Source organism: Stegostoma tigrinum, chromosome 3 (assembly GCF_030684315.1).
Source record: "Stegostoma tigrinum isolate sSteTig4 chromosome 3, sSteTig4.hap1, whole genome shotgun sequence".
Classification (NCBI taxonomy): Eukaryota; Metazoa; Chordata; class Chondrichthyes; order Orectolobiformes; family Stegostomatidae; genus Stegostoma; species Stegostoma tigrinum.
Window position 1 is genome coordinate 21,333,062 of NC_081356.1, and position 25,894 is coordinate 21,358,955.

The 25,894-nt window shown below is 39.2% G+C and overlaps 1 protein-coding gene across 8 annotated transcripts in view; it reads right to left on the reverse strand.

Annotated features, from left to right (window-relative positions):
• adgrl3.1 (adhesion G protein-coupled receptor L3.1) overlaps window positions 1-25,894 on the reverse strand; it is a 633,648-nt gene that overhangs the window by 113,356 nt on the left and 494,398 nt on the right. For 6 of the 8 annotated variants that reach the window (XM_048527071.2, XM_059643690.1, XM_059643684.1 and 3 more), the window contains exons 9-10: window positions 16,939-17,124; window positions 9,701-9,739 (exon numbers count right to left, since the gene is read on the reverse strand). In XM_048527071.2, coding sequence (XP_048383028.1) covers window positions 9,701-9,739; window positions 16,939-17,124 — 225 coding nt within the window. The remainder of the gene's footprint in view (window positions 1-9,700; window positions 9,740-16,938; window positions 17,125-25,894) is intronic. The other 2 variants (XM_048527072.2, XM_059643687.1) reach the window with 1 other exon arrangement.

A 25,894-nucleotide genomic window follows, 5' to 3' on the forward strand; every position in this document is an offset into this window, starting at 1 on the left:
CCCCACTCTGGGAAAAAGCTTTTTGCTATCCACCCTGCCTCTACCCCTCATGATTTTGTAGACCTCAATCAGGTCCCCCCTCAATCTCCGTCTTTCTAATGAAAATAATCCTAATCTATTCAACCGCTCTTCATAGCTAGCACCCTCCATACCAGGCAACATCCTGGTGAACCTCCTCTGCACCCTCTCCAAAGCATCCACATCCTTTCAGTAATGCGGCGACCAGAACTGTACACAGTACTCCAAATGTGGCCGAACCAAAGTTCTATACAACTGCAACATGACCTGCCAACTCTTCTACTCAATACCGTGCTCAATGAAGGAAAGCATGCCATATGCCTTCTTGACCACCCTATTGACCTGCATTGTCACCTTCAGGGAACAATGGACCTGAACACCCAGATCTCTCAGTTCATCAATTTTCCCTAGGACTTTTCCATTTACTGTATAGTTCGCCCTTGAATTTGATCTTCACCTCACATTTGCCCGGATTGAACTCCATCTGCCATTTATCTGGTCAACTCTCCAGACTATCTATATTCTGCTGTAATTTCTGACAGTCCCCTTCACTATCAGCTACTCCACCAATCTTAGTGTCATCAGCAAACTTGCTGATCAGACCACCTACACGTTCCTCCAGATCATTTACATATATCACAAACAACAGTGGTCCCAGCTCAGATCCCTGTGGAACACCACTGGTTACAGGTCTCCAATTTGAGAAACTCCCTTCTACAACTACCCTCTGTCTCCTGTTGCCCAGCCAGTTTTTTATCCATCTAGCTAGCACACCCTGGACCCCATGTGACTTCACTTTCTCCATCAGCCAGCCATGGGGAACCTTATCGAACACCTTACTGAAGTCCATGTATATGACGTCTACAGCCTTCCCCTCATCAATCAACTTTGTCACGTCCTCAAAGAATTCTATTAAGTTGGTAAGACATGACCATCCCTGTACAAAACCATGTTGTCTATCACTGATAAGCCCATTTTCTTCCAAATGGGAATAGATCCTATCCCTCAGTATCTTCTCCAGTAGCTTCCCTACCACTGACGTCAGGCTCACCGGTCGATAATTACCTGGATTATCCTTGCTGCCCTTTTTAAACAAGGGGACAACATTAGCAAGTCTCCAGTCCTCTGGGACTTCACCCGTGTCTAAGGACACTGCAAAGATATCTGTTAGGGCCCCGGCTATTTCCTCTCTCGCTTCCCTCAATAACAATGATAAATTTCAAAAATTCTTTGGTTCACTGTATGAAATCATGTTCTCTTTAATGGAAGTCCAAATTGGATGTGTGAAGAAAAGCTAGAATGTGAATACAGTTGTGACGCATTTACAGTCAATAGCTATTAATGCACTGACAGCAATCTTCTTGCATTGAACATCTGGGATAAAAGGCAACCTTGACTCTCTGTTAATCAGATTTAGCTTGAGTGAGTTTGTAAAAAAGAATTTTTTTTGCCCAAAGGTGAGAAGCTATTACCTTTGATCTATTTATTATAATTCAAGGAGGCTGGTTGAACTACAGTTTGCGAGTATTCACCACGGAACAATTTGACTTTTCCAGTGAACAATGCTACATCACACAGAACACTTGAGTGACTGAAATACATTTTTCCAGCATTTTAATACAATTTCATTTTTCTTTAAGGGGAATCAAATCAAAACAAAGACAAGAATATGGTGCAAACAGATAAGAAAGTACTACATGTATTTGCAAAATTGATAACCATAATCGGTGTAAATTTCTTTTCAACCTGTTCTCATCAATGGACAAGTAGTCTCGCTGTTCATACTTGTTTCTATGCAGACGGCCACGTCCTCACATCCTGCACAAAACTTATTACTTAAGATGTCAAAATTCATTAATTTTCACCAGACTTGAACATCCTCTTCCTGACCCTTTCACTTTCTGTGATGATAACACTTCGTGCCAATATTATATTTGCAAAGTAGTCCAATTGCCTTAACAGTTCAACATGTGAAGTCATAAATACCAGCAGCTTGCTGATACAAAATGAGATTTTAATGAGCATGAAGCATGGGAAAGTTTAAGATACAAACTTCGTCACTATGGCAAATCATTGTTTAGAATGAAAAATAATAAATAAACTATATTGGTTGAATAATAACTTCAGTTTAAGTAAAAAGCAATAACTTGAATTTCCATAACACCATTAATACAGTAAAACATATTAAGGTGCTTCACAGGAGCATTAACAAACAAAAAGGAACTGAGCCATTGGCAGAAATATTTGATAGGTGGTCGATCACTTGGACCTGTTCACTATTTTGGAATGGCTCTGGTCGTCAAATTTCTTAAGTATCACTCTCCAACATAAGTTCCTGCTGTATTTTGGGTGGGCGATGGGGTGGGGAATTGTCTCTAAATAGCACTGGTGTGGTTTACAGAGATAGTTTCCCATTTAAAACAATAGTTGAGTTCCATTTTGGCTGATTTTATTAGCTAGGAGTGGGAAACACATTATCTGTATATTACACTTCTTTGGAAAGCCCTGGACTTTGAGTTGAGGCTTGGGTATGTTGGAAAGCATCTCAGGGAGGTAGGATGCCCTTTTAATTATGTTCTGGGTGACAAAGTGTTCTTTGGGAGGGGTCAGGTACTTTAAGTGTGGTTGAAGGTGGACATCAATCTATGAATGTTCAAGAAAGTTGCATCAGAAACATACGAGAAGCAAGTATCAAAACCAAAGGACACAAGGAGCTGCCGAAAGGCACTGTCTAAAACAACTGTCCAAAATAGCTGGATAAAGAAACCACTTGACCAAAACTAACCATTAAGCAGTGAAAGCATTTGAAACCCTTGCCCTTTAAATATTTGAGAAAACTGTCTGAAATTGTTAAAGAAAAAGCTTACTATTTCACTTTTTCTGTTGACACAAGCATAAAGGCTAATCTTACTAAATTACTGATTTCATAACTTTCTATTCTCACAGTCAAGTGCCTGCCAATTCAGTTTCATTACAACTGCAAGTGGTTATAAACATTGAAACTATCAATTTTAATGATAGTTTTTTTTGTAAAGGATTAAAGGACATTAAATATAGTGAGTGGATATTTTCAATGAATGTGTCTTTTTTAGAATATATGAATCGTTCATCAGTTAATAAAGTTATTCTTAAACTTTATCTTATGACGACAGAATCCGCAGTTGCCAATGGTAGACAATTAAGGAAGTGGGAATGCAGAAGACACCACTGATAGAACAGTCAGATCACTGAGAGGTTTGAAAACAAGTGTAAACACAGTAAAGTATTGGTACAGAGGGACTGATGGAGATCTGCAAGCTTAAGAGTGATTAGTAAAAAAGGATTTACTGCAAGCTATGATGCGGGCAGCGTTGTTTTAGACAGCTCAAGTTGGAAGGTGGAAAATGGGATGCTAGGCAGGAGAGTAGTTGAATAAAACAAATGTTAAAAAAGTGAAAATTTCACCAGCAAGTGAACTGAGGGAAGGGCAAATATAATGAACTGCAGAGGTAGAAGTAAGCAATTTTATGTTGGAGCAGACGATGGTTGGTAACTCAGTTGTGGTCACCATTGTGGTACAGCTAATGTAACAGCCAATCTGTTCGCAACAAGGTTAAGCATACAATTGAGATGATTGGAATTTAGTGATGCTTACTCGCTCCCTTGGTCATGTTCCAAATAATGCCATGGTATTTTAATATTTATCGGGGAGAGCAGATTGGGCCTTGGTTCAATGTTTCATTTGAAAGCCAACACCTTTAATTTGCCTTGAAATTGTATTTGTGGCTCTGCAGTGGGACTTCAATCAGGAATACTCTTACTCAGAAGTTACAGTGCAATAGCAAGCCATGGCTGACATCTAAAGATGAGACAGCTGACCATTCCATGGCATATTGTTTAGAGTGAATAGCAAATGTTGTGCCTAATCTTTATCATGATGTGGAGGTGCCGGTGTTGGACTGCAGTCGACAAAGTAAGAAGTCACATAACACCAGGTTATAGTCCAAAGGGGTTTATTTTAAATCACAAATTTTCAGAGTGCTGCTTCTTAATCAGGTGAAGTGGAGAGAAGCGTATAGCTGCGTAATTTGTAGGTGAAGGGATCACTGCAAGGTAATTCCAGGTAATTAAGAGTGTCAATGGTGGATTCAGTCTTCACACAATAAAGTTAATGGGCAAAAAGTAAAGTTCTCAATTGATGACACTCTTAATTACCTGGAACTATCTTGCAATGATCTCTCCACCTTTAAATTTTGTACCTGTGCTCTTCGCTCCACATCACCTGATGAAGCAGCAGCGCTTCGAAAGCTTGCAATTTCACATAAACCTGTTAGACTGTAACCTGGTGTTGTGTGACCTCTGGTTTAATCTTCACCAGTTCACGTTAAGATTCGCTGACCTCGAGAATGTTCACTGTCTTGTGCATTAAAACACATTATCAAAGATGTCAATAATGCCACATTTGTGTCAGGCAGAAATAAGTGGTCACCTTTCATAGGGGAACAAATCAGATCAAATACAGGCAAATTATTTAAAATATCTGTAACCAATAAGAAATAGGAATTCAACAGACAATGGGAGACTGTTCAATCTTGCCATATCCTGAATTCAGCTGCCATCTTGAAATGCTATATCTGTTTGAAATTTACCCATGTCACTAAAATTTATATTTAAGAATTCCATAAAAACTGAATAATTCAGGATTTCATGCCAAAAATCCCAGAAAAAGGGTTTTCTAAGTCTACGTCTTGCTATGTTGGGAGTTGAGAGCTCAATATTGAGTTTTTGTCTGGAGCTTCATTTTAGGTTGACAAGCTTGGTGCATACACACTGATTTCTAGCAAGCAATCATCATCAATCACAGCAAGTTCCTTATCAATATGTTGGTTCCATGCATGGATTTGTATATGCAATAGCAATTAATTCACTCCCTTGGCTCTCGCTAACAAGCTATAGCTCATTCTGGCCTAGAAATTCTCAGCCAGTTATCGCTCAACCAAATTATCCTGTCTATTCTGCAGCTCCTTCTGCCACAACATTTTTTCTCTGCATCAAGTCAGTGTCTGTGCTGACACCTGGATTATTCCACTTGCTGTATCAGCATTCAGGACCGGCAGCACACCCGCAACTGGAACTCATATGTCTTCCCCAAGCAGCTCTCAGTATGAATTCAGAAGCTCCCAGCCATGCTCTCAGAACATAGTGCCAGTTTTCCTTTTTCGTGTTTTTAGTCCTTCCACCTTTTGCATGGCCAATATTTACCTTTCTCACTTTACGCTCTTGCATTCCTAACAGTATTCAATTTCTAGCTTCTCTGTGTACTTTTTGGCTTCAGTATGTCTGCTGCCTCCTCAGTGCTCCAACAGGACAATGCAGATACTTCCCTATGCTTCTACTCTCTAGCTGGCCCAGTGTTCCTACCAGTGAGCAACTGCAACTATATTTCTGACTACTCCTGGACACGGTGCTCCGGACTCCCACTCTCTTCCATTTTCAAAGCTTTCTCTTACTTATGGCTCCTACCCAAGGCCTCTCAGAGTTCACAGTCACAACTAACTTCTCTCTCTAAAAAAGCGATAATGTATCATTAAGGTAACGAGTCAGAATCATCAAGAAAAAAGATAGAGACGCGACAAACAAGAAGGGGCACAAACATTAAAAGAGGTAAAGATAGCTAATGAGAAAAGGCTTGACTAATGTGAGAGACAGATTTTCATTTTTGTTTCTGAGAACAAGTCAAAGGCAATCAATTATTTCCTGAGGGATATCTTTTCAATGTTGGCACATCCTAAAATTCACTGTGAAGAACACCAAGGGAAATCCACGAGTGTTGATGACAGACCAACCGTTTTAATCCTGGAGCTAAGACACTAGGGTTAAACAATGTCCTCCCTCCTGATCTACCCAGCCCAGTGAGTACATTCCTACCCTCAGACCTCTCATGATGGGTAACCTAATCTATTATATTTGCTGTTTACAAATGTGGTTTCCTCTACGTTGAAGAGACGAATTGCAGAATTGGTGACCATTTTGCCAAACATATATTATCTGCCCACAGAAATGACCCTCAACTTCCAATTGCCTGCTATTTCAACACACCACTGTGTTCCCTGGCCAAAATCTTTGTTTCGGGTTTGCTACAGTGTTTTAGTGAATCTCAGTGCAAGCTGGAAAGATGCGTCATGTTCTCCTTGAGAATCCTGCAACCTTATGGAGTCAGTATCAAACTCAATAGTTTTAGGATCTGCCTGAGCTCCTACTGTCATGTCCTTACCCCAATCCCCACACACTAGGGCTCGTCCTCACATGAGCTGCTACCAAAAGCAGTCGATTGTCAGACAATACCAATCCCCATTAACAGCTATTTATTCTCCTAGGCTGACCTTTACCCATTCCTTTGTCTGCCCAACTGTTTTTTTACTCTCTCTGGACTCTATCTCTACTCAATTGTTTTATCTTTCACTCCCCCCTGCCCCTTTCCCAGCATGCGCACCAACCTTTTCCTGCCTACAATCAATTCTGAAGAAGGGTCACGGGAGCCAAAGCATTAATTCTGCTTTCTCTCCACAGATGCTGTCAAACCTGCTGAGTTTCCCCAGCAATTTCTAATACTGATGGTTGCACCATTTTCTGGCTGGCTCCGATAAGTGTATGTGTATATATATGTGCATGTTACGAACTACAGCATTTTCCTGCACACGGGTATCTCTTGATCAATGGTTTAACATGATGTTCTGATTTTGGAAAATTTTATTAGCAAATGGGAACAATTTGGGCCAATGTAAAACAACTTCAGGAAACAGTCCAAAATGTGCCATTAGCTCTAGAAAGTGATTTCTTATTTTTACCATTTCAGATTAAAAACGGGGACTTCCAAAAGGCACAAAGAAACTCAAGACAGAGAAAAAATAACAAAATTGTAAACCAAACTGTGACAGAAACCGGTCATACTGATGGTGGTATTTGCCTTAATTACTGGACCCACAGGGAGGTTTTTTGAAATCGATCACTACCACTTTGTCTACACTGTGCCCGAGATCCATCCTATACACTGTGCCCAAGATCCATCCGAGATAACAAAGTGTAGATCTGTATGAACACAGCTGGTCAAGCAGCATCTTAGGAGGACAGAATTGCTTGTCTCAGTTAACTAAAAGGATATTTGCATGACAGTAATTAGTACATTTTACATCTCTAAATAGGCATAATCACTAAGGAACTCTCAGGAGTGGTTCAGAATACATTTAACCCATATGAAGGCTATGATGGAACTCCCAATCTCTAACCAAAGACTGTGTGACATTATCTGATTGAATAGACATAACGCAACTTCAACATGAACTCTTTCAGAGTTATCTCCTCACACAACACAGATAATCTGAAAGTAACGCCCCTTGTGGAAACACTTGACGTGGCTCTTCAAATTTCCTATTCTGTGGAACATTGCCATTCCATTGTTACTCAAAACACATTGCCATGGATGCAGCATCAATGCATAATTTCAGTGAACAGCACAAGCCTTTATTCTTTGAGACCACTGTTTACAACTTTAATATCAGCGAGATAATCAAATCACTTGGCATTTAGTACTTATAGGCTCAACAGCTGTGGACATCTGAAAATATACTCCATATTTGACTTAAACATAATTATTATTTCCAATAATTGATAAATTTATTGCCATTCTGCCTTATTCTCTGACGCAATTCCAGTTATCTTAGTAGCCAGCACGTTGGTAATGAGCTTGTCAATTTATTCCAATCAGTTTAAAAAGGATGTCAAGGCAAATGGGCCCTCACAGGATGATAGTAGAAGTCAAAAAGGCAGAGTTAATTAGAGGATTCTGAAAGTTGCTTGTCATGCACCACAGAACACCTCAACAAACAGTCAAATCAATGGCCAAACACAAAAACAGCATCCTCATTAATTTGCCTTTCATTTAATACTAAAATGATCTTTTACATCTGTCAAGGCTGAGGCACAATACAAAATGAAGATCTTTTCTGATTCAGTGCAATTTGTTCTGGTGCCTATTACACTTCAGTTTACCCCAATTAATAACTCTCTGTATTCCCAACACATTTTAAGTTTAGTGGACTCAAGTGTTACCCAAATTGGATTTTGGTGGCACTTGAGATGAGAAGTTGTAACATAAAAGTAAATAGAATCATTCAACAAGAAAATCATTTGCATTCAAGTGCTGATATGTCAATTTTAATCTGAAGAACAGTTATTTGATGATGCAGTTTCTTGCATTTGGAGTTTATTTTGATGCATTGAGGAAAGTAATAAGCAAATTCCAGCTGGATTGGAGGGCTACCTCCACACAACTCCGCTCATTCTCAGTTTTAGCTGGTTGTTAAATGACATTGTTGTAAAAGGTTACATGGCAAAATGACAGCAAGGGATCAGGCAAAGCACACTTATCAACATGTAATTCTGCTCACAGGTACTGCTGGTTAGCTCAAAAAACAGACACAAGGGATTTTATCAATAAATGCTGGAATACTGTGTTGTTAGCCTTGAGTTTGCTGATAATGTGCTATCTCCAGTGGAAATCTATAAGCAAGAAGTATACCACACTGGGGCAATCCATCTTCATTCTCTGTAGCATGCACCCTTCCCTGATGGAGAACTTTGATGTCAGTGGGCAGGCTGAAGACCATGCAAACTCAAGCTGCTCCTCTGTTCTCCTGGGAGACCATTCCTACATTTTCTCTGAATCATTCTCTCCTATTCTCTGTGCACTCAAATACAGGGCACTGGCAGGGTGCTGGGGGGTGACAAAGCAACTGTTTTAAATCCTGAATCATCAAAGTTGCCAGTGTCACTACAGCTGGACTGAAACACATCCTCAACTGATGTCCACAGCATGCAGTTTCGAGCAAGGCCAGTAGTCAACGGGTAGTGGTCAAGCAGGAATCTCTTGATTCTAATATTCCACTCCCTGTCGAAGGGCCATGGAGCTCAATAGTAAACAAGATCATCACAGAAGTAGGGCCACATCATTTCACGATAGAATCACCTTCTCTTCCCCCAACCAATCCAAGCCAGCTGATCGTGTGCAGCAATAGCTGTCACAGTGCAAAATAGCTGCACACCATCATCTTATGCTACCTTTTGCTCAATCAGCACAGCCGAAGCCATGACCACTTGTACTTATTGACTGCTCTGAGTGCTTACACAAAGAGATTCAGTGCGATGAGCCTTTTAATATTAAAGCAATTACAACAATTAGTGTGCAAATCAAGGATGGAAGGTAATTTCCCGTCTGGTATTACACCACAAAATATTTCTTTTTTTTTTCATTTTTGCACATATTTTCATGTTTAAAAGTATCCACACTTTGAAAAACCGTTCATAGTATTGACAAGCCATCATAACAGGAAACTGCCAGCAGCACCAGATGGGCTTTTGCGAACAGCGCAAATTATTTTTTTTTTTGCTGCTATGATGCCTCACTTTGTGGGACTGAAGCCATTACCGAGGGCACCAGCATGCAGAGAATGGCCTGCTTAGAGGAAGGGAAACAAACACCTTATGTCTAATTCCATGAGCCAACCTACAGTGCAATAAATTAAAGCAGATAATTTAACAGCCAGCAAGCCTCAGGGAGACACAAAGCACAGGAAAAATGCCATTGCACAAAAAGGTTCTTTAAATGGTGAATATGCACAGAGAAATAAAACAGTGGCTAAGTTACCTGAATGTAGGCCCTGCAAGAACGCTCTCTTTTCTGAAGCTGAATCCATAGAGCCAGCATTATCAATAAAACACAGAATATTGAAAAGTTAATGAAAACAGGAGGACATCTCAGGAAAAGAGTAAAAAAAACACGAGCTTCACTTTTTGAGTGCACAACAGGAAGAAAGAAAAACATTACAGAATCAATTGTAAAAACATCTCAGCCTGTGAGCCTCTACATTGTTTTTTTTCATGCTAAATTATCCTGTCTGTCATTCAACATAATTAGAAGTACTGTACATTTAATTTGCTCTTCCAATCCTAAACTTCAGTTACATGAAGAAACCTGATTATCTCAGTTTAAGTTACAGGATTTAATTCCTTCCCACTACAGAGTTCCAAAACATACTTAATTGTAGTTTCTTCAGTCCATTTAACAAAGATGGTTCAAACTACACCAAGATGTTCTCGGCTGTGTTCATCAATCACTTCAATCCGTTTGATTGAATCCTTGGCCCAGATATTTCGATCCGGATCTGCTCCCTATTTCCAACTCACATTAGACCAAAAATGCTTACCTTCCTCCGAATTTTCTGAGTGAATGGAGGGTTCTTCAGAACTGACTCACTGCTGCAAACCTCGGAGGGAACGACAGCAGAGAATCTTCACAGAAGCCATGCCCCCCTCCTACAACACTAACTTCCACATTCCAGCAACACTTCAAATGTCCCAAAGATTCTTTGAAAAGCTATGGAGAGAAGGTAAGTGTAAACGGGAATAGGTGAGTAAGGTAAGTGGGTAGAGATGCAGATAGGATTCTTTGAAAAGCTATGGAGAGAGGGTAAGTGTAAATGGGAATAGGTGAGTAAGGTAAGTGGGTAGAGTTGTAGATAATGTAGAGTGTCAGATAGGAAGAGACATAAGGTAGCAGGTGGGTCAGTTGGGAGGGTTTGTCAGACCTGTGCTAGTCAAGTTGAGTCAGGATGGAGAGATCGTGGTGGATGTTGCAAGTCGAATCAAGTCATGTAGCTATCCAGGAATTTAACTAGGTTTTTTTCCTCAGGTAAATATCCGGCTATTTTTGTACCAACTGAAGTCTCTAGCTCTGCTCAGTCTGACTCTTTCTTTTGCAGGATCGTATAGGCAATTACCACAGACTTCTTCCATTGGAACTTCCAATGAGGTGCTGTTGTGCAATCTGGGGCTGGGGTACATCCATTCTCCAACCATCCGGAAACCTGAATATCTGAGCCTTTGTCCGAGTTAAAAGAGGCAGAAGGTGCAGACATGTGGCAGGGAAGAATTTATGACTAAAGTGTAAAGTATGAAAATAGCTAAGCTGAAACAATGAACTCTGAGCACATAATTCAATGTTAACAGCTTTATTGTTAACCTTTTATGTTTGAGTAAGTTAATAGCCTTTTTCTGAGACATTCTGGAACCGTGGAATAAAAATGTCCATTAGTTGTACAATGAAATACAATGAATTCACAGAGCCTTGCAACATGGCTTAGATGAATGTTGAATTAACTAGATTCACAAGCCAATCAACTTGCAAATGGTTCTCACCAATCACAGCTCTAATACCTCCTGCACGCAATAGGCCAGTTTGGTTACTCAAGCTTGTGTCGAGTATGAAAAGGTTCAAAATAAGAAATAGCTACAAATGTAGTCAATACACCAACTAAAATGCAAATTAACACGTTAGGTTCAATGTCATTAAAAAAAGAATAATTTTGGTTTGTCATAATCCGTAGCGTTTACAGAGAATGAAGTGGAAACTGATTGAAACCATCCCATGAATTTTCTCCTCACTATTTTGTATAGCACATTTGATTAAACAGCTTTAGTTTACATCTGAAATCTTGTCATATCTCTTATGAAACTGCTAAGATGGTCATTTTGCAAGAAAAAAAATCACAGTTTGCAATGGGTTTGTATAAAGAATGTTTGTTAGTTCACGTTGCTTGTGTATATTTGGAGTTGAAACTGATATTGTTAGGAAGTTTTGCAGTAGTACACTCAATCAAATTACGGACCTCAAGTATACTGTGCACATATGGCCAGAAACAGAAATATTGTAGAAAATGTTTTCCTTATGTGCATTATGGGCCTTGTTTAGGGGCTGATGAGGACAAGGCTATCATGTAGTGTACACATGGGTTTCCAAAAGGTGTTTGATACAGAGCTGATCTAAAGACATGTAAGCAAAGTTAGAACTCATGAGATTAAATGAACAATGGCAACATAGATTTGAAATTTCCTGGGTGACTGGAAACAGTTGTTACTGGAATTTTTTTGGGATGGAGGAGGATTTTGGGACTGTACAGAAGATACCCAGGAATATGTATTAGATCCCTTGCTTTTATGACATATTTATGATTTATTTCTCGATGTGCAGTACACAGTTTCAAAATTTGGAGATGATACAAAGCTTATAAATGTTTTGAGCTGTGAGGGGTACGAACGTAGAACGTCAAAAAGACATTAGAAAGTTGGTGGACTGGGTGGACAGGTAGCAGATTCAATTTGAAGCAAAGAAATCTGAAGTGATTTGCTTTGATAACAGGAACATGGAGAGGTGGTATTAAATATAGACTTTTAAACTCTATAGGACGTTCAGGCAGACTGACCTGGATGCATTTGTGCATCAATCATTGAAAATGGTAGGACAAGCTGAGAAGGCAACAAATAAAGCTTACAGTATCTTAGCTGATCAATGACAGGACAAGATATTAGAGCAAGGAGTTCACATTCAACTTGTACATGGGACACTGGACAGTGCAGAAAAGTTGCTGGATGGGACAGCATTTCAATTTAGCATCTGGACTAATGAGTGACATCACACCATCCACAAATGTCTTGTCTGATATTCTAGACTATGAATAGGTTTGCTGAATTGTTGACGTTTTTTATGCAACTGAAAAGGCAGGAAAATAAGTGATAACTACAGGAGTCAACCCTTTGAAAACAATGTCATAACAAGGGGACCACTATACTGACCAAACAGGTCAAATTCCATTTTCATCAATTGCAATGAAAGTATTTTATAAAAATATTAACTAGTGGTATATCTAATCTTCAGCTGGCTTTTTTCATGAAAACTGTGGATTGGAACACTTTGCTATCACACACTTTGTAAGTACAATGTAAATTTCATCATGTACTTTTTTTTATTCATTCACTTTGCAATGAATGTTCAATTATTTGAAGAAAATCTTAGATTTAAAAATTGACATCACCTTCATCTAGATATCTGCTAATTCTCTATTGCTTATTGTTTACAGGCTCAGATAAATGAAAGATCTAACCCCAATTCTCCTACTCTTCTTTACCAATGCCAGGAATACAGACAACTCAATGGAAACCAGAAACTTTCCATGGAAAATGTAGCTGGAAAGGCATATATTGTTATTTCATGTTCCTGAGAACTGGCAAACTCACAAAGATCATTTAGGGCCTGTAATCTTAGACACAACTGGCACTCTGTAGTAAAACAGTCACAATATTAACTGAACAAATAAAATATCAGGGTATGATCTCAAAGCAAGTTTGGACTCAGACAGGGAGGTGTGAAGTTAAGTCAAACACACCCATATTTTAAGCAAAGTCTCATATTTTAATCATTAAGCCAGGCTCTATTGACTTGTTCATGCAGATTTAATGTTGCTCCAACATCAATTAAAGTGATAAAACATGGAGATGTTCATGGGTTGGAACATCCTAAATCATCTGCCACAATCATCTCAAGGGTTCCAATGAGAACAGCAGTCTTCTACTAACTTCAAATTGGACTGTGTAAAGAATCATATATCATGAGATTTTCTCTCATGTCTTGTTTACACCCACATTGTAAATGTGGTCACAGGTTAAACCAGGAGACAGGAAATTAAAAATATCAATCTGGGCAAGTATACTGTAATGACTAAATAACACATTGCGAGCAGAGAATGGTCTAGAGACTTTAATTAAAGTCATTTAAACAATCTTTTTTATGTTTTTTGGATCGTGTCTGTAGACAATGCCACCAGTTGCTTGACTTTCAGCTCAGGGTTTCTCAGCTCGAGGGGAAACTGTGAGTCAATGTGGAACAGTACGGAGACTGCGAGTTCTCAGCATCACATCTGTCAGGAGGCAATCACTTCACAGGCAGTGAAGGATCAGGGCACTAAGGAGGTGACCATCAGAAGATTTGAAAGAAGCAGAATGTCATCAGAGTGTGTGCCATTTCCCTTTACTTTAGCTTTAGTTGTATAGCAGCATAGGTTAATTTTGGCATCCACTAACTGTTGTCATTCCTTTCTAATTACCTTTACTTAGGCTAAAGGTTCAAATCAAAATTTCTCATCCTCAGTATAAATGTGAAATTCTCTTCCCTGGAGAACCCTTTACTGTGTGATTTTTAATTAATCCTACATCACTATACATTTCCTCATCTAAATTAACTTGTCTGGCTGGTTCCAAATGTAACTATCTAAGAAACTATCCCAGTTACTCCACATGAACTCATTATATTTGCCAATTTGCATAGTCCAATCGATATAAAGATTTTTTTCTTCTGACAAATCCATGATTCGTACTATGCATTTCTAAAAAGCCCATAATATTTTTTGATTTATACTCTGCCCCACAGCATACCCAGAGAACACAATCCAAATTAGAAAGTGCTTACACTAGTCCTGTTTATTTTCACATTGCAACCAATTCTACCTTTTGATCTTCTGAAACAAGAAATATAGCTCACTACTATACTGATCTAATCCTTGCACAGCCACACCATCTCCTTTTATTTTCTTGCCATCATTTCCAATGTCAAATATGTATTAATATTCAGTTCCCAGCTTTGGTCACCGTTCAGTCCCTTTAACTGTATGTCTCTAATGGCTACTATATCATACATATTTGGTTGTATTTATTCCACCACCTCATCTACCTTCATCTGGATGTTAACTGCATTCGGATAGGCCTCTGTTTTTTTTCCACTTTTTTCCCCCTATTTTCCAACACATTGCCATGTCAATTGGCTATTTCTTCATGATGTTTTGACTCTCAGAACCCACATTGCTACCGTCCACTATTAGGCTGAAAAAGGTATGATGACTCTAACAGCCATGTGCCCTATGAGGCAGCTTGCCCAGTTGAAGAAACTTATGTTGATCAACAACAACCTGTCTGATGGATGACAGCCTCCTTCAACATGAACTACTGAGTTGAGGTATTCAGGATGGTGACTCTTGGCTTAGAGAAACCAAGGGTAGGAGTAACTTTCTACAATATTATTCTTTATGGCCTTGGCGGCCAGGGTGTCATGTTAAGTCAAAATGACTGATTTTAATCATATTTATTTGCTGCCAGGAAGGTGATATCTTCATTTGAAGGGCTATTCTGGCTCATTATTCATCAGCCTCAACTGTTTCCAACTTATTCTTCAGCTCTAACCAAATCTATTGCAAATGAATAACTGCATTACTCTTAATGTTATTTTTTTTCAGTCTTCTAAGTATGCATCATTAAGCACCAAACTAGTTTGCTGTTGATTGTACAGAAAGTGTGTTTGTTTTAACATGCACTTAAGATTTTATAAACTTAAATGCTGACATTATGGACAATTTTAATACCTGGTCACTGAACATCAATATCATTCAGCATTGTAAATTGGATACGCAGGTTACTCTACTGCACCAAATGGTGTTTTGAGCAAACATCCGATGCAGTGTTGCAAATCAGTCATTACTTAAATACACCGTTTAAAATGGAATAACTAAAAAGGTCAGAATAAGTTTAATGAAATGCTGCAAAAAAACACTTTTTTAAAATCCACATGGCAACAAGACAGTTGAACTCGTGCCCTGAGCAAGATTGTTGAGAGCTTTTGACATTTTGCAATAAACTTCCTTGCACTGGAGGAGATCAGTGTTTCTTTGACAGAAAACTGCACCCAGAAGACTGTCATCATATCGGTTCCTCCTCAATCACAGCACTTTTATTAATGAATGTAGAATTCAACATCCTGCTTGGCTATCACAATTACAAACTCTGTTGGCATAACATATCAGTATACTTAGTCACATCCTGAGAATAAGATTCTTGTCCAAGATTTGGAACCTTGCTTAATTCTTTTGTCGCTGCATTATCTCCCCATTTAAAATCTGCAGGTTTGTGAAAGAGGAGAGGCAGTTTTTAAAAGGTATTTCCTTGACGTAGGCCAGTAGAATGGGAAATGTAGATGCATTTTCAATGCTTAACTGGTTCCTTTACCCAAAAGCACTTTGTAAATCTATGTTGCAACGTGCAGTCAGGACAGTCATAAGAGGTCTGCATTCTGCTGTGCAGGAGTCAGGTGAACAACAGACCAATATTGCTCTCCTGCTGTGTAAACTAAGCAGACCCCACTGTCATCTTATTGCAGTTAGACAATTTGCTGCCAACCTCATGGATAAGATACAGGTGTTCCACTTTAATGTGCACTGCAGTTTCATAAAAGTGATGTATTGCTATCAACTAATTATTTAAAGAAAAGCAAAACAGTTGAGCTCCCAGGAGCTTAATTTCCTCTGACACTGCATTACTTTACACGTTTTCACAAGCTTTCCTTTATGTGTTACTTTTATGCAAGTGTCGCGTAGTTTAGAGAACGCACATAGGAATTTTACATGTTTATGTTAAGTAAAGCCATCACAGGAAATTAAATCCCTGGCACCAATCTTAAATCAGAAAGATTAAAGCCCAACTCAAATATGTTTCAGCTGTATAAGAATCCTTGAATGGGCAGTGCAATTAGTTGGTTTATAGGAGACAGAAGCAGTTTGCATATAAATACAAATGACTTAAGGTGAGTGTTAACTCTAGGCCTGATTTTAAAAAGGAACTGAGTATCAGTCTAAAGTCTAAAAGCATATGAAAATTAGACAAATACAATACCTTTAAATATTGTAGCAAAGGATAATATTCAAGAAAGAAACAAACAATCTCACAGTATTTTGAATTTGCCTGAAAATTAAGCTAAATGAAAATAATATCTCTCAAGTAATTCTGCTGCATTTGTCTGAGCACATTATTACAGATTTTTCAATTAACCCATTGAACAACACATAAACTAGGGAAATTGAAGGTGACAATACCGTCCAATTACAAAGGCTTCCCCTATGTCTTTCCACCTAATGTACCAATAGTCCCGTCCAATTCAGAATGAATCACAGGATAAATAAAAAAACACGAGAACTGAATAAAGCCAATGCAAAGATGTAGATTTCCTACCTTGTTCAGGCTCCGAGCTGCACTGTCCTTTCCACCTGGAGTTAGGTTACGAAGTTGCATGTTGAGCAAATCGACTAACTGTTCCATGAGCTTGACAGAGAATAAAATATCACCAGCATGAATCAGGCTTTTTGTCTGCTCTGCAAGTTCTCGAGCAATATTGGCAGCAGCCTCCCCAGATCGAACCTGTGATTTTAAAAGGCACATCATCTTAAAAAGATACATTGCTTCCTTCCAGTCTGGAAAAAAATCATATAATGAGCCTTTTTCTATATATTTGGTCACCAATTTATCAATGCACTCTGTACAATTCTGTCTAAATGATGTTAATACTAGTCAATGAATACCAAAATTTACTTTGAATCTGAATTGGTCCTCTAATGTGGTCCATATCTGTGAAGGATGTGTTTGTTCTTTCGCTATCAATCCTCATGTGTCAAATATCTGTAGTCTTCTTTCCCAGTTGCTAAGAAAACCTTAATAGCTTGTTATTTTCTGTACTGGACACATTCAAATCTATAAACCATAGGTCTGAACATCTAAATTCTGTTTGGAGGTCTTTTGTGATCTAATTTAAACAAAGGAATTTTGTGGACATTCTGAAGATATGTCCTTTATTTCTGTTGCTTGGTATTAATCTGTTACATGCCCTGATCACATATCTTTCCCAAATGAGTTAAACTGGCCTTTCAAAAGGGATTTGTCTGCTTGCTAACAAGCTGTGTATCTTCAACACACTCTGACTCATTAATAAACAAAGATATTGAAGGAGGTCTCATGTACTCAAGCACAATTCAATCCTGCTGACCATGTATTTTACCTGCAGATTAATTGCTTGCTTACTGTTTACACATGATAGTTCTCATCAGTGTGATGCTTTCCAGGCCCATCCACCATGAAATGTTAATGATAACGGTGTAATAATAAATTTTCTCATCAGGTATTGATTAACTCCACAGGTTAGTTTACTTAAAGCAAAACAATTTCAAGTTATGAAACAGACATTACAGCAACAAACTGATTTGTGTGTGTCCAGCCTGTAGCCTAACTGGAAAGCAAAGTCACAATACCTAAAGTCTGTACTTCGAGTCCTGAAATGTGAATTTTCCTAAATCCAAGGTACACAATGCACAATTCCGACATCACATCCACAAATATTTTTCAGATTGGGGCATTTGCGGAATGAGTTTTAGCGGCAATGAGGCAGATTACATCTCTGTGCTTATACATAATCAGACCTACATATACCCAATCCCTGACGCCAAACCCACTTTATCTCCACTCCATGCTAACTAAATGGAAAATTAAATTTATTTTCTTTTTGTCTGGGAGAAGTAACACAAACATTTAAGAGCAAGCAATTAGGAAAATGTACTTATGTTCAAAAACAAACCTGTTTTATATAAAGAAGCAACAACAAAGTTCACAGCCCAAACTCTTAACAGTGTTGCAGAATTCTGTAAGAAGTAGAAGGAAGGGATCCGGATAACGTAAAAAAAAAGACCTGATTTTCCCATCCAGCGTGAGTGGGAGTTACAGATGGGGATGTGACAAAATCTTTATCGTAAATGATGCTAAGAGAATTATCTGAGAAATTGAAGATTATGCTGGACAATTCACAAAAAGTCATCATAGAATCCCTACAGTGTGGAAGGAGGCCATTCTGCCCATCGAGTCCAGGCCAACCCTCCAAGGAGCATCCCACCCAGACCCACTCCCTGCACCGTCCCACCCTAGACACCACAGGCAATTTAACACAGTCAACCTACCTAACCTGCATGTCTTTGGACTGTGGGAGGAAACTAGAACATGGGGAGAATATGCAAACTGTACACAGACAGTCACCCAAGGGTGGAATCAAACCTGTGTCCCTGGCACCGTGAGGCAACAGTGCTAACCACTGAGCAACCATGCCAGCCGTTTTGGACCCACTAAATGTCTCTGTCTATATCAGGGAATTCAAAGGGTTCTGCTGGAGTTAAGTAAATAGTTATTCAAGTGAAAAAAAAACAAACTATTAAATATCTTTGACTTCTGAGTAATGCTGAAACTGGCCCCTAACTTAGTTCATGCATTGCCAGCTCTACCTCCCCCTGCAGAGTTTGTGCACTCCTTAGACCCTGAAGTGACAACTCACTCCAACCAGGACGCATCTGTCACTGCCACCAGACCTCACCCCCTTTCACTGTTCTATACCTGGCACCTTCTTTGTCCAAGATAACAAGGTGTAGAGCTGGATGAACACAGCAGGTCAAGCAGTATCAGAGGAGTAGGAAGGCTGACATTTCAGGCCTAGACCCTCCTTACTAATGCACGTTTCGACCACAGTTCTCACAGTGATTGCGTGCAATGTTGAATGTTTAAATATCAGGGCACATCAGCTAAGATAACAAAGTGTGAAGCTGGATGAACACAGCAGGCCAAGCAGCATCTCAGGAGCACAAAAGCTGACGTTTCAGGCCAAAACCCTCTCTGAAGAAGGGTCCAGGCCTGAAACATTAGCTTTTGTGCTCTTGAGATGCTGCTTGGCCTGCTGTGTTCATCCAGCTTCACACTTTGTTATCTCGGATTCTCCAGCATCTGTAGTTCCCATTATCTCAGGGTACATCAGCTAACTGAATTAAAACAGGGACATAGTTTGCATTCTCCCAACTATTCTACTCTACAAGGTACCTGTCAGAAAGGGAGCATGCTCCTCATTGTTGAAGACGCCCTGATTGCAACCTCCTGGCAGAAATGTACAGGTCTTTTGTTGTGCCAAAACCATCAGAGTGGCAATTGCATGAGATTACCACTCCACAGAAAATCAAGCCCATTGCTTGAACAACACCATGTGAAACACAGAGGGCTGTGTTTCAATTTGAGCGATCATTTGATCGAGGGATAAATAGAATGAACTAACAGGCCTTCTTGCCCAGCTTTAATTAAAGAGAATTAGTAAAGCTTATGAAAAAGAAATTCATGCAGATGAAATTTTAGGCCTAAAAAACCATCCATATAGGATTGTAGAGTTAATTATATTGCATCAGTCCCACACAGAAGTCCTCTGTCATTCCGAAATGACTCTTCAATATAGGCAGCTACAGTTTTCCAACATCTGAATGTCTCCCATAGATCTGTCCATGCACCTGCTGACAATCAGTGGCAGCTATTCAATTAGGATTTAGGGAATTGGATCAGAGGCCCTATTTCAAACATTGATACAACATAAAAAGAACAAAAACATGTATTCTTCTGACTTTACTGAGTCATCTTCTAATGGAAGAACCTGGCCGGAGGGGAGTGAGAGGTATGGGTCAATGCGAGTGACTAAGGAGTCAGTTGTATAGTTACTCAGGAGATAAACCAGGTTTTCTTACTAGGTAAGTCAGATCTGTCTGCCCCTACCTCAGAGGAAAAAAAAAGTGCAACTCAGACCTGAACAGAGTCAGGAAAATTCCCAGCTCCATGATCTCAACCCACAATGAAATCTTCCAGAATTCTGGATTTTTGTTGTGGGGCTTCAGGAGAAAATATAATCTGTGTTGGGCAACCTTCCACACTGTTTGGAGGCAGTTGGGCATAAAGAGGTCTGGAAGAAAATGTCCCAAAGTTTGGTTTGTCGATGGGGTGGGTTTGATTATATATCCACTTGCAGCTGTCAAAGAAATGCAAACTGACCCACAAGTGAAAATGAAAGGTCAGAAATGAGTCATAAACACTAATCCCGTAATAATAACTAAAAAAAAATGAAAGAACTGCGGATGCTATTAATCAGAAACAAAACCAGAAATTGCTGGAAAAGCTCAGCAGATGTGGCAGAATCTTTGGAGAGAAATTAAGAATTAACAATTTTGGTCAAGTGTGCCTTCCTCAGAAGTAATAATCCTGTGATTATAATCCTCAGGCTCATGCCAATCCAGATTAAATACTACTTCTAAGGGCCAGAAGCGGTAAGTGCTCTGTTAGCTTGACAGTTCCAATGAATTTCAGCACCTTTTCTTTACACACATACATGTCGACTTTTAGGAATCCCAAAAGGCACCTGATGTCTCCCAAAATTTTCCTGGAGCCATGTTGTGAACTGAATCTCACCTATCAAAGGAACTCTGTTGAGTTTTGAACATTCTACTTAAGAAAGATCAGATGCATTCTAACATAGGTTGTTGTCTCTGTGAATAATGGATGCGTATGTTAGAATGCACCCATATCCCCCACTGTGAAAGCATTGAGGGCCTGTTTCAGGAATGGGACATCACAATTCTGCTGCCATTTTTGTGATAATGGAAAGCAGTTCCAATTGTGTAAATATTCAGGCCTCAGAACTGGTAATTGATAGTGGATATAAAGATGACTCTTATGAAAAAATGAAATAGCAAAGATTTAAAATGGTGGAAGACTGTGCATTTATTGTGCCTGGTTAATGTGAAACAACATAGAGTCATACAGCACAAAACAGAGCCTTCGGTCCAATTCGTCCATGCTGACCAGATATCCCAAATAAATCTACTGCCACTTGCCAGCATGTGGTCCATATCCCTTTAAAGCCTTACTATTCATTCAGCCATCCAGATACCTTTTAAATGTTATGTTGTACCAGCCTTCACCAATTCCTCTGGTAGCTCATTCCATACACGCACCACCCTCTGCATGAAAAAAGTTGCTCCTTTGGTACCTTTAAATCTTTCTCCTCCTACCTTCAACCTACACCATCTAGTTTTGGACTCCCCTGAAAAAACCCTATTCACCCTATCTATGTTTCTCATGATTTTATAAACCTCTGTAACGTCACCCCTCAGCATCTGATGCTCCAGGGAGGAAAGCCCCAGCCTGTTCAGCATCTCCCCATAACTCAAACCCTTCAGATCTGGCAACGCACTTGTAAAACTTTTCTGCAGCCTCCCAAGTTATTTAACTAAACATAAAGAAGACTGAATAAGACGGTTAAATTAGTAGAATACAAATGACAGAACATAATGGTGAAACAACGCAGAGCTTTCATCAGACTCAACCTTATAAACTGTGCTCATTTCTGATCTAGAAGCATACAAAATATATTCAAGGTCTTGTGGGGATGAGGTGTATCGGCCTAGCATCGAATGCCTAAACCAAAGGAAAGGGCTAAAACAAAACTTGAATGTGTCATCTTCAAAAACTTAAAACTGTGAGGCCTTATGGAATTATGGATGATGAAGAATTATCTAAACCTGGTACGCTAGTGTTTTAACCTTTGACATAGGGCAAGTTTAGCACAGATGCCAGAAAGCAGTTCATTGCTTGAAAAGTTATCAACATATGGAATGGACTCTCAGAAATGGTGACTTTTATTAAAAATGTGACTTAACTGAGAACTAAATTCAATCAGTGGTGATACAGCCTTTCAAGGCAACTGAAGCAAGTGAAGTTAGAATGCCTTTCTACTGTGATTGATCGGCCTTTGGCATATTTGGAATAAACAACTATGATGACCACAAAAGGGTAAACAGTTCAGAGAGAAGATCACGTTGGTCAAAGCCTGAAAACATCATGTTCTTGTTTAAGGGTGTAATAATCTTTTTTGGTTTTTACATAATTCTACTTGATATTTCTGTGCATTTTATGTATGCTCTGCTTGATTTGTTTGCTTTTCCACAATTCACATATATGCTGTTGGATACTTATCCAAACAAAATTATGCACAATGTGTTATGCATCAGTTTGAGAAAAAAGTTCTGAAGAAGGGTCTAGGCCCGAAACATCAGCCTTTCTGCACCTCTGATGCTGCTTGGCCTGCTGTGTTCATCCAGCTCTACAGCTTGTTGTCTCATTAATTTTGTGGATCGCATTGCTTTCTGGAAACTGGTCAAGTCAAGTTTTTTGCAGATCTCTAAATAACTGAGGGATTTACAAGGCTAGTGTTTTTTTAAGAAGGCAGCTCAGAATTAACCGCATTGCTCTCGGTATCGAGTCACACACAACAAGGACTGGATCTTCTTTAGCTTGCTGTGTGTTTGATCATAGACTGAAATAGAGAAAGCACTATTTCAAAACAAAAGGATTGAGGAAGGAATTGCTGTACATTCACTAAACAAGTTACTGAAATTTACCCTATTATGCTTATTCTGCTGTTTTGTTTAAGCAGTGGGGTGGGGGGGGGGGACAAGTTGTCGATGGGACACTCCCAGAGGTGTACAAAAAGTGAGATTTGGATGGCAACAGGTTGCTGATTGGTTTGAGGAGTTGTGACTAGCTGTGGTTGCTAAAGGCCACCAGCCCGACAACAACTATCTAATTGGCTTCTTGGTGACTAAACAGCTTAATAATGTGCAGAAGGGACAGATGATGTGCTTTTCTCTCCAGTAAAATACTTTAAGCCTGGAGAAAATACTTTAAGCCTGGAGAAGGCCACATTATTTCCTTCATCATTTGCTGTTGTCAGATGCTTTGACTGGTGAATAAGAGACTTTACAGTTAGTGTACCAAATGTCTGTATCTTGACCGAAGAGATCAAAAGAACCTGGAGAAGAAGGATTGAAAAATAGAGCATCCTGGCAATCTTCTTAGTGAGCCTGGTGGATGGTGTGCTTGAACTGCTTCCCCAGGTATTTTTTTTTTCTCTATCCAAAGCACTTTTTTTGTGCTGGTTCAATGAAGGTGGAATGGAGCTTTAGAAGCAGATTAGAGTTTTAACTGGAACGGTCAGTCACCAGTCCATAGTTGTTTAGCCACGGTTTGAATCCTTTTTTTTGCATTGAATAGTTATTCCTATTAAGTACAGAAATCTAGTCTGAATTTTCTGTTAGCCTAGGTCCGCACTTGGAGTATTGCGTACAGTTCTGGTCACCGCATTATAAGAAGGATGTGGAAGCTTTGGAAAGGGTGCAGAGGAGATTTACTAGGATGTTGCCTGGTATGGAGGGAAGGTCTTACGAGGAAAGGCTGAGGGATTTGAGGCTGTTTTCATTAGAGAGAAGAAGGTTGAGAGGTGACTTAATTAAGACATATAAAATAATCAGAGGGTTAGACAGGGTGGATAGGGAGAGCCTTTTTCCTCGGAGGGTGACGGCAAGCACGAGGGGGCATAGCTATAAATTGAGGGGTGAAAGATATAGGACTGATCTCAGAGGTAGTTTCTTTACTCAGAGAGTAGTAAGGGAATGGAATGCTTTGCCTGCAACAGAAGTAGATTCGCCAACTTTAAGTACATTTAAGTCGTCATTGGACAAGCATATGGACGTACATTGAATAGTGTAGGTTAGATGGGCTTCAGATCGGTATGACAGGTCGGCACAACATCGAGGGCCGAAGGGCCTGTACTGTGCTGTAATGTTCTATGTTCAGCTGACAAGTAAATGGGAAACTTTGTGTACTTTAATCATTCTTCAAAACTTTTGTGATGACTCCAAAAATGATAGGGCCTGATTTGCAGTGCAACACTCTATCCAGACATGACAACATAGGGACTAGACTGGGTACAGGCAGCAGATTTCTCTCCCTAACGGTTGTAAAGAGAAGCAGGTGTTGTTTTTGTCTATATAGTAATGGGATGGTCCCATACAGATTCACCAAGTGCCACAGTGAACAATGGCCACAACACCTCTTGATCACTAAAGGCAACACATTGGAAATCTGAAACAAACACACAGATTGTTGAAAAAACTTAGCAGTATCGTGGAGTGAGAAACAGAGTTGGTGTTTCGAGTTCAGTATGACTTCTTCAGAGTGACTTCTGAAGCTCTTCTTATTTTGAAGGAGATTCGTACTAAACTCTAAATGTTAAGTCTGTTTTTCTCTCCACAGACGCTACCAGACCTGCTGAGTTTCTCTGGCATTCTCTAGGTTTGACTTGAGATCATTCGTTCAGGCCTCTGGATTATTGGCTCAGATCAATAACATACAACAACAGCTACAGTGTTACAGCATTTTTTTTCAAGATTTTGATTGCACAGAACGTGCAAATACTGTTTTTGGGCTTGGTTGCTAATTAAGTACAGTTACTTCTGATATAGGAAATTACATAATGAAATTTTAATGAGTAAGATCCTCCAAACTATATGCATGACTCAAGAATCTGTTTTAATAATGTTGGTTGAGGCCAAATTGTTGGTAAGAACCCCTGCACCACTTTTCTTCAGAACATTATGGGAAATCCTTATACACCCTGTTGAGTGAGCAGCATTCCTAATTACTGCCCTGTGATTTCAGATCACATTTCTTGTTAAAGTTTCTGGTATGGGGCTTGAACCGACAACCTTTTGACTCCAAGGCGATATGTACCACAAAAACAGGAATGGCACTTAACCAATAAGCACTTGCTTTCCTAATGTCTGCAACTTCTATAGTATTTGCTTTAAAATAAAAATTGTGAATGCCCCTTCCAGGAGAGGATGAAAGCATATAAAAATGTTGATTTTTAACTTGCCTCCTTTAAAATAATGAAAGCAGACTCCAGTAATCTCAGATAGATAGATCTTGGCAATTTCAAGTACCAAATATAAAATAAAACTACTACTCAAGGGAATTAGAGCTAAAACAATTCAATTTATTAAAGCTGGACCACTTCCTTAAAATAAGTCAGATACACCAGTGCAGAAATATTACCTATTGTTGTAGCTTTAACACAAACATTGCAAGGAAAATACCTCTGCAACTCTATCAACAACCTGACTAACTTATCCCGCATTCAGGGAATATTTCATCATCTTGGTCGAAAAAGCGAACAAACTGAACTGACACAAATTATACCCACATTACCACAAAAGCATGCAGGCAAAACAAAACCTCAAAGTGAAGAAACTTCATGGTGAAAAGTCCCATCTGGTCTTCATTTTCTAATAAAAATCAATTTACAGCACCACTGCACATTACTAATATGGATTCAAGACAGAACAGATAGTTTAATTTTACTTCATTTTTTATCTGTGAAAAAAACTGCATCCCACATTTTATTGCCTTCTTAACGTTGATGAATGTTTATGACACATTAACATTTTTAAAA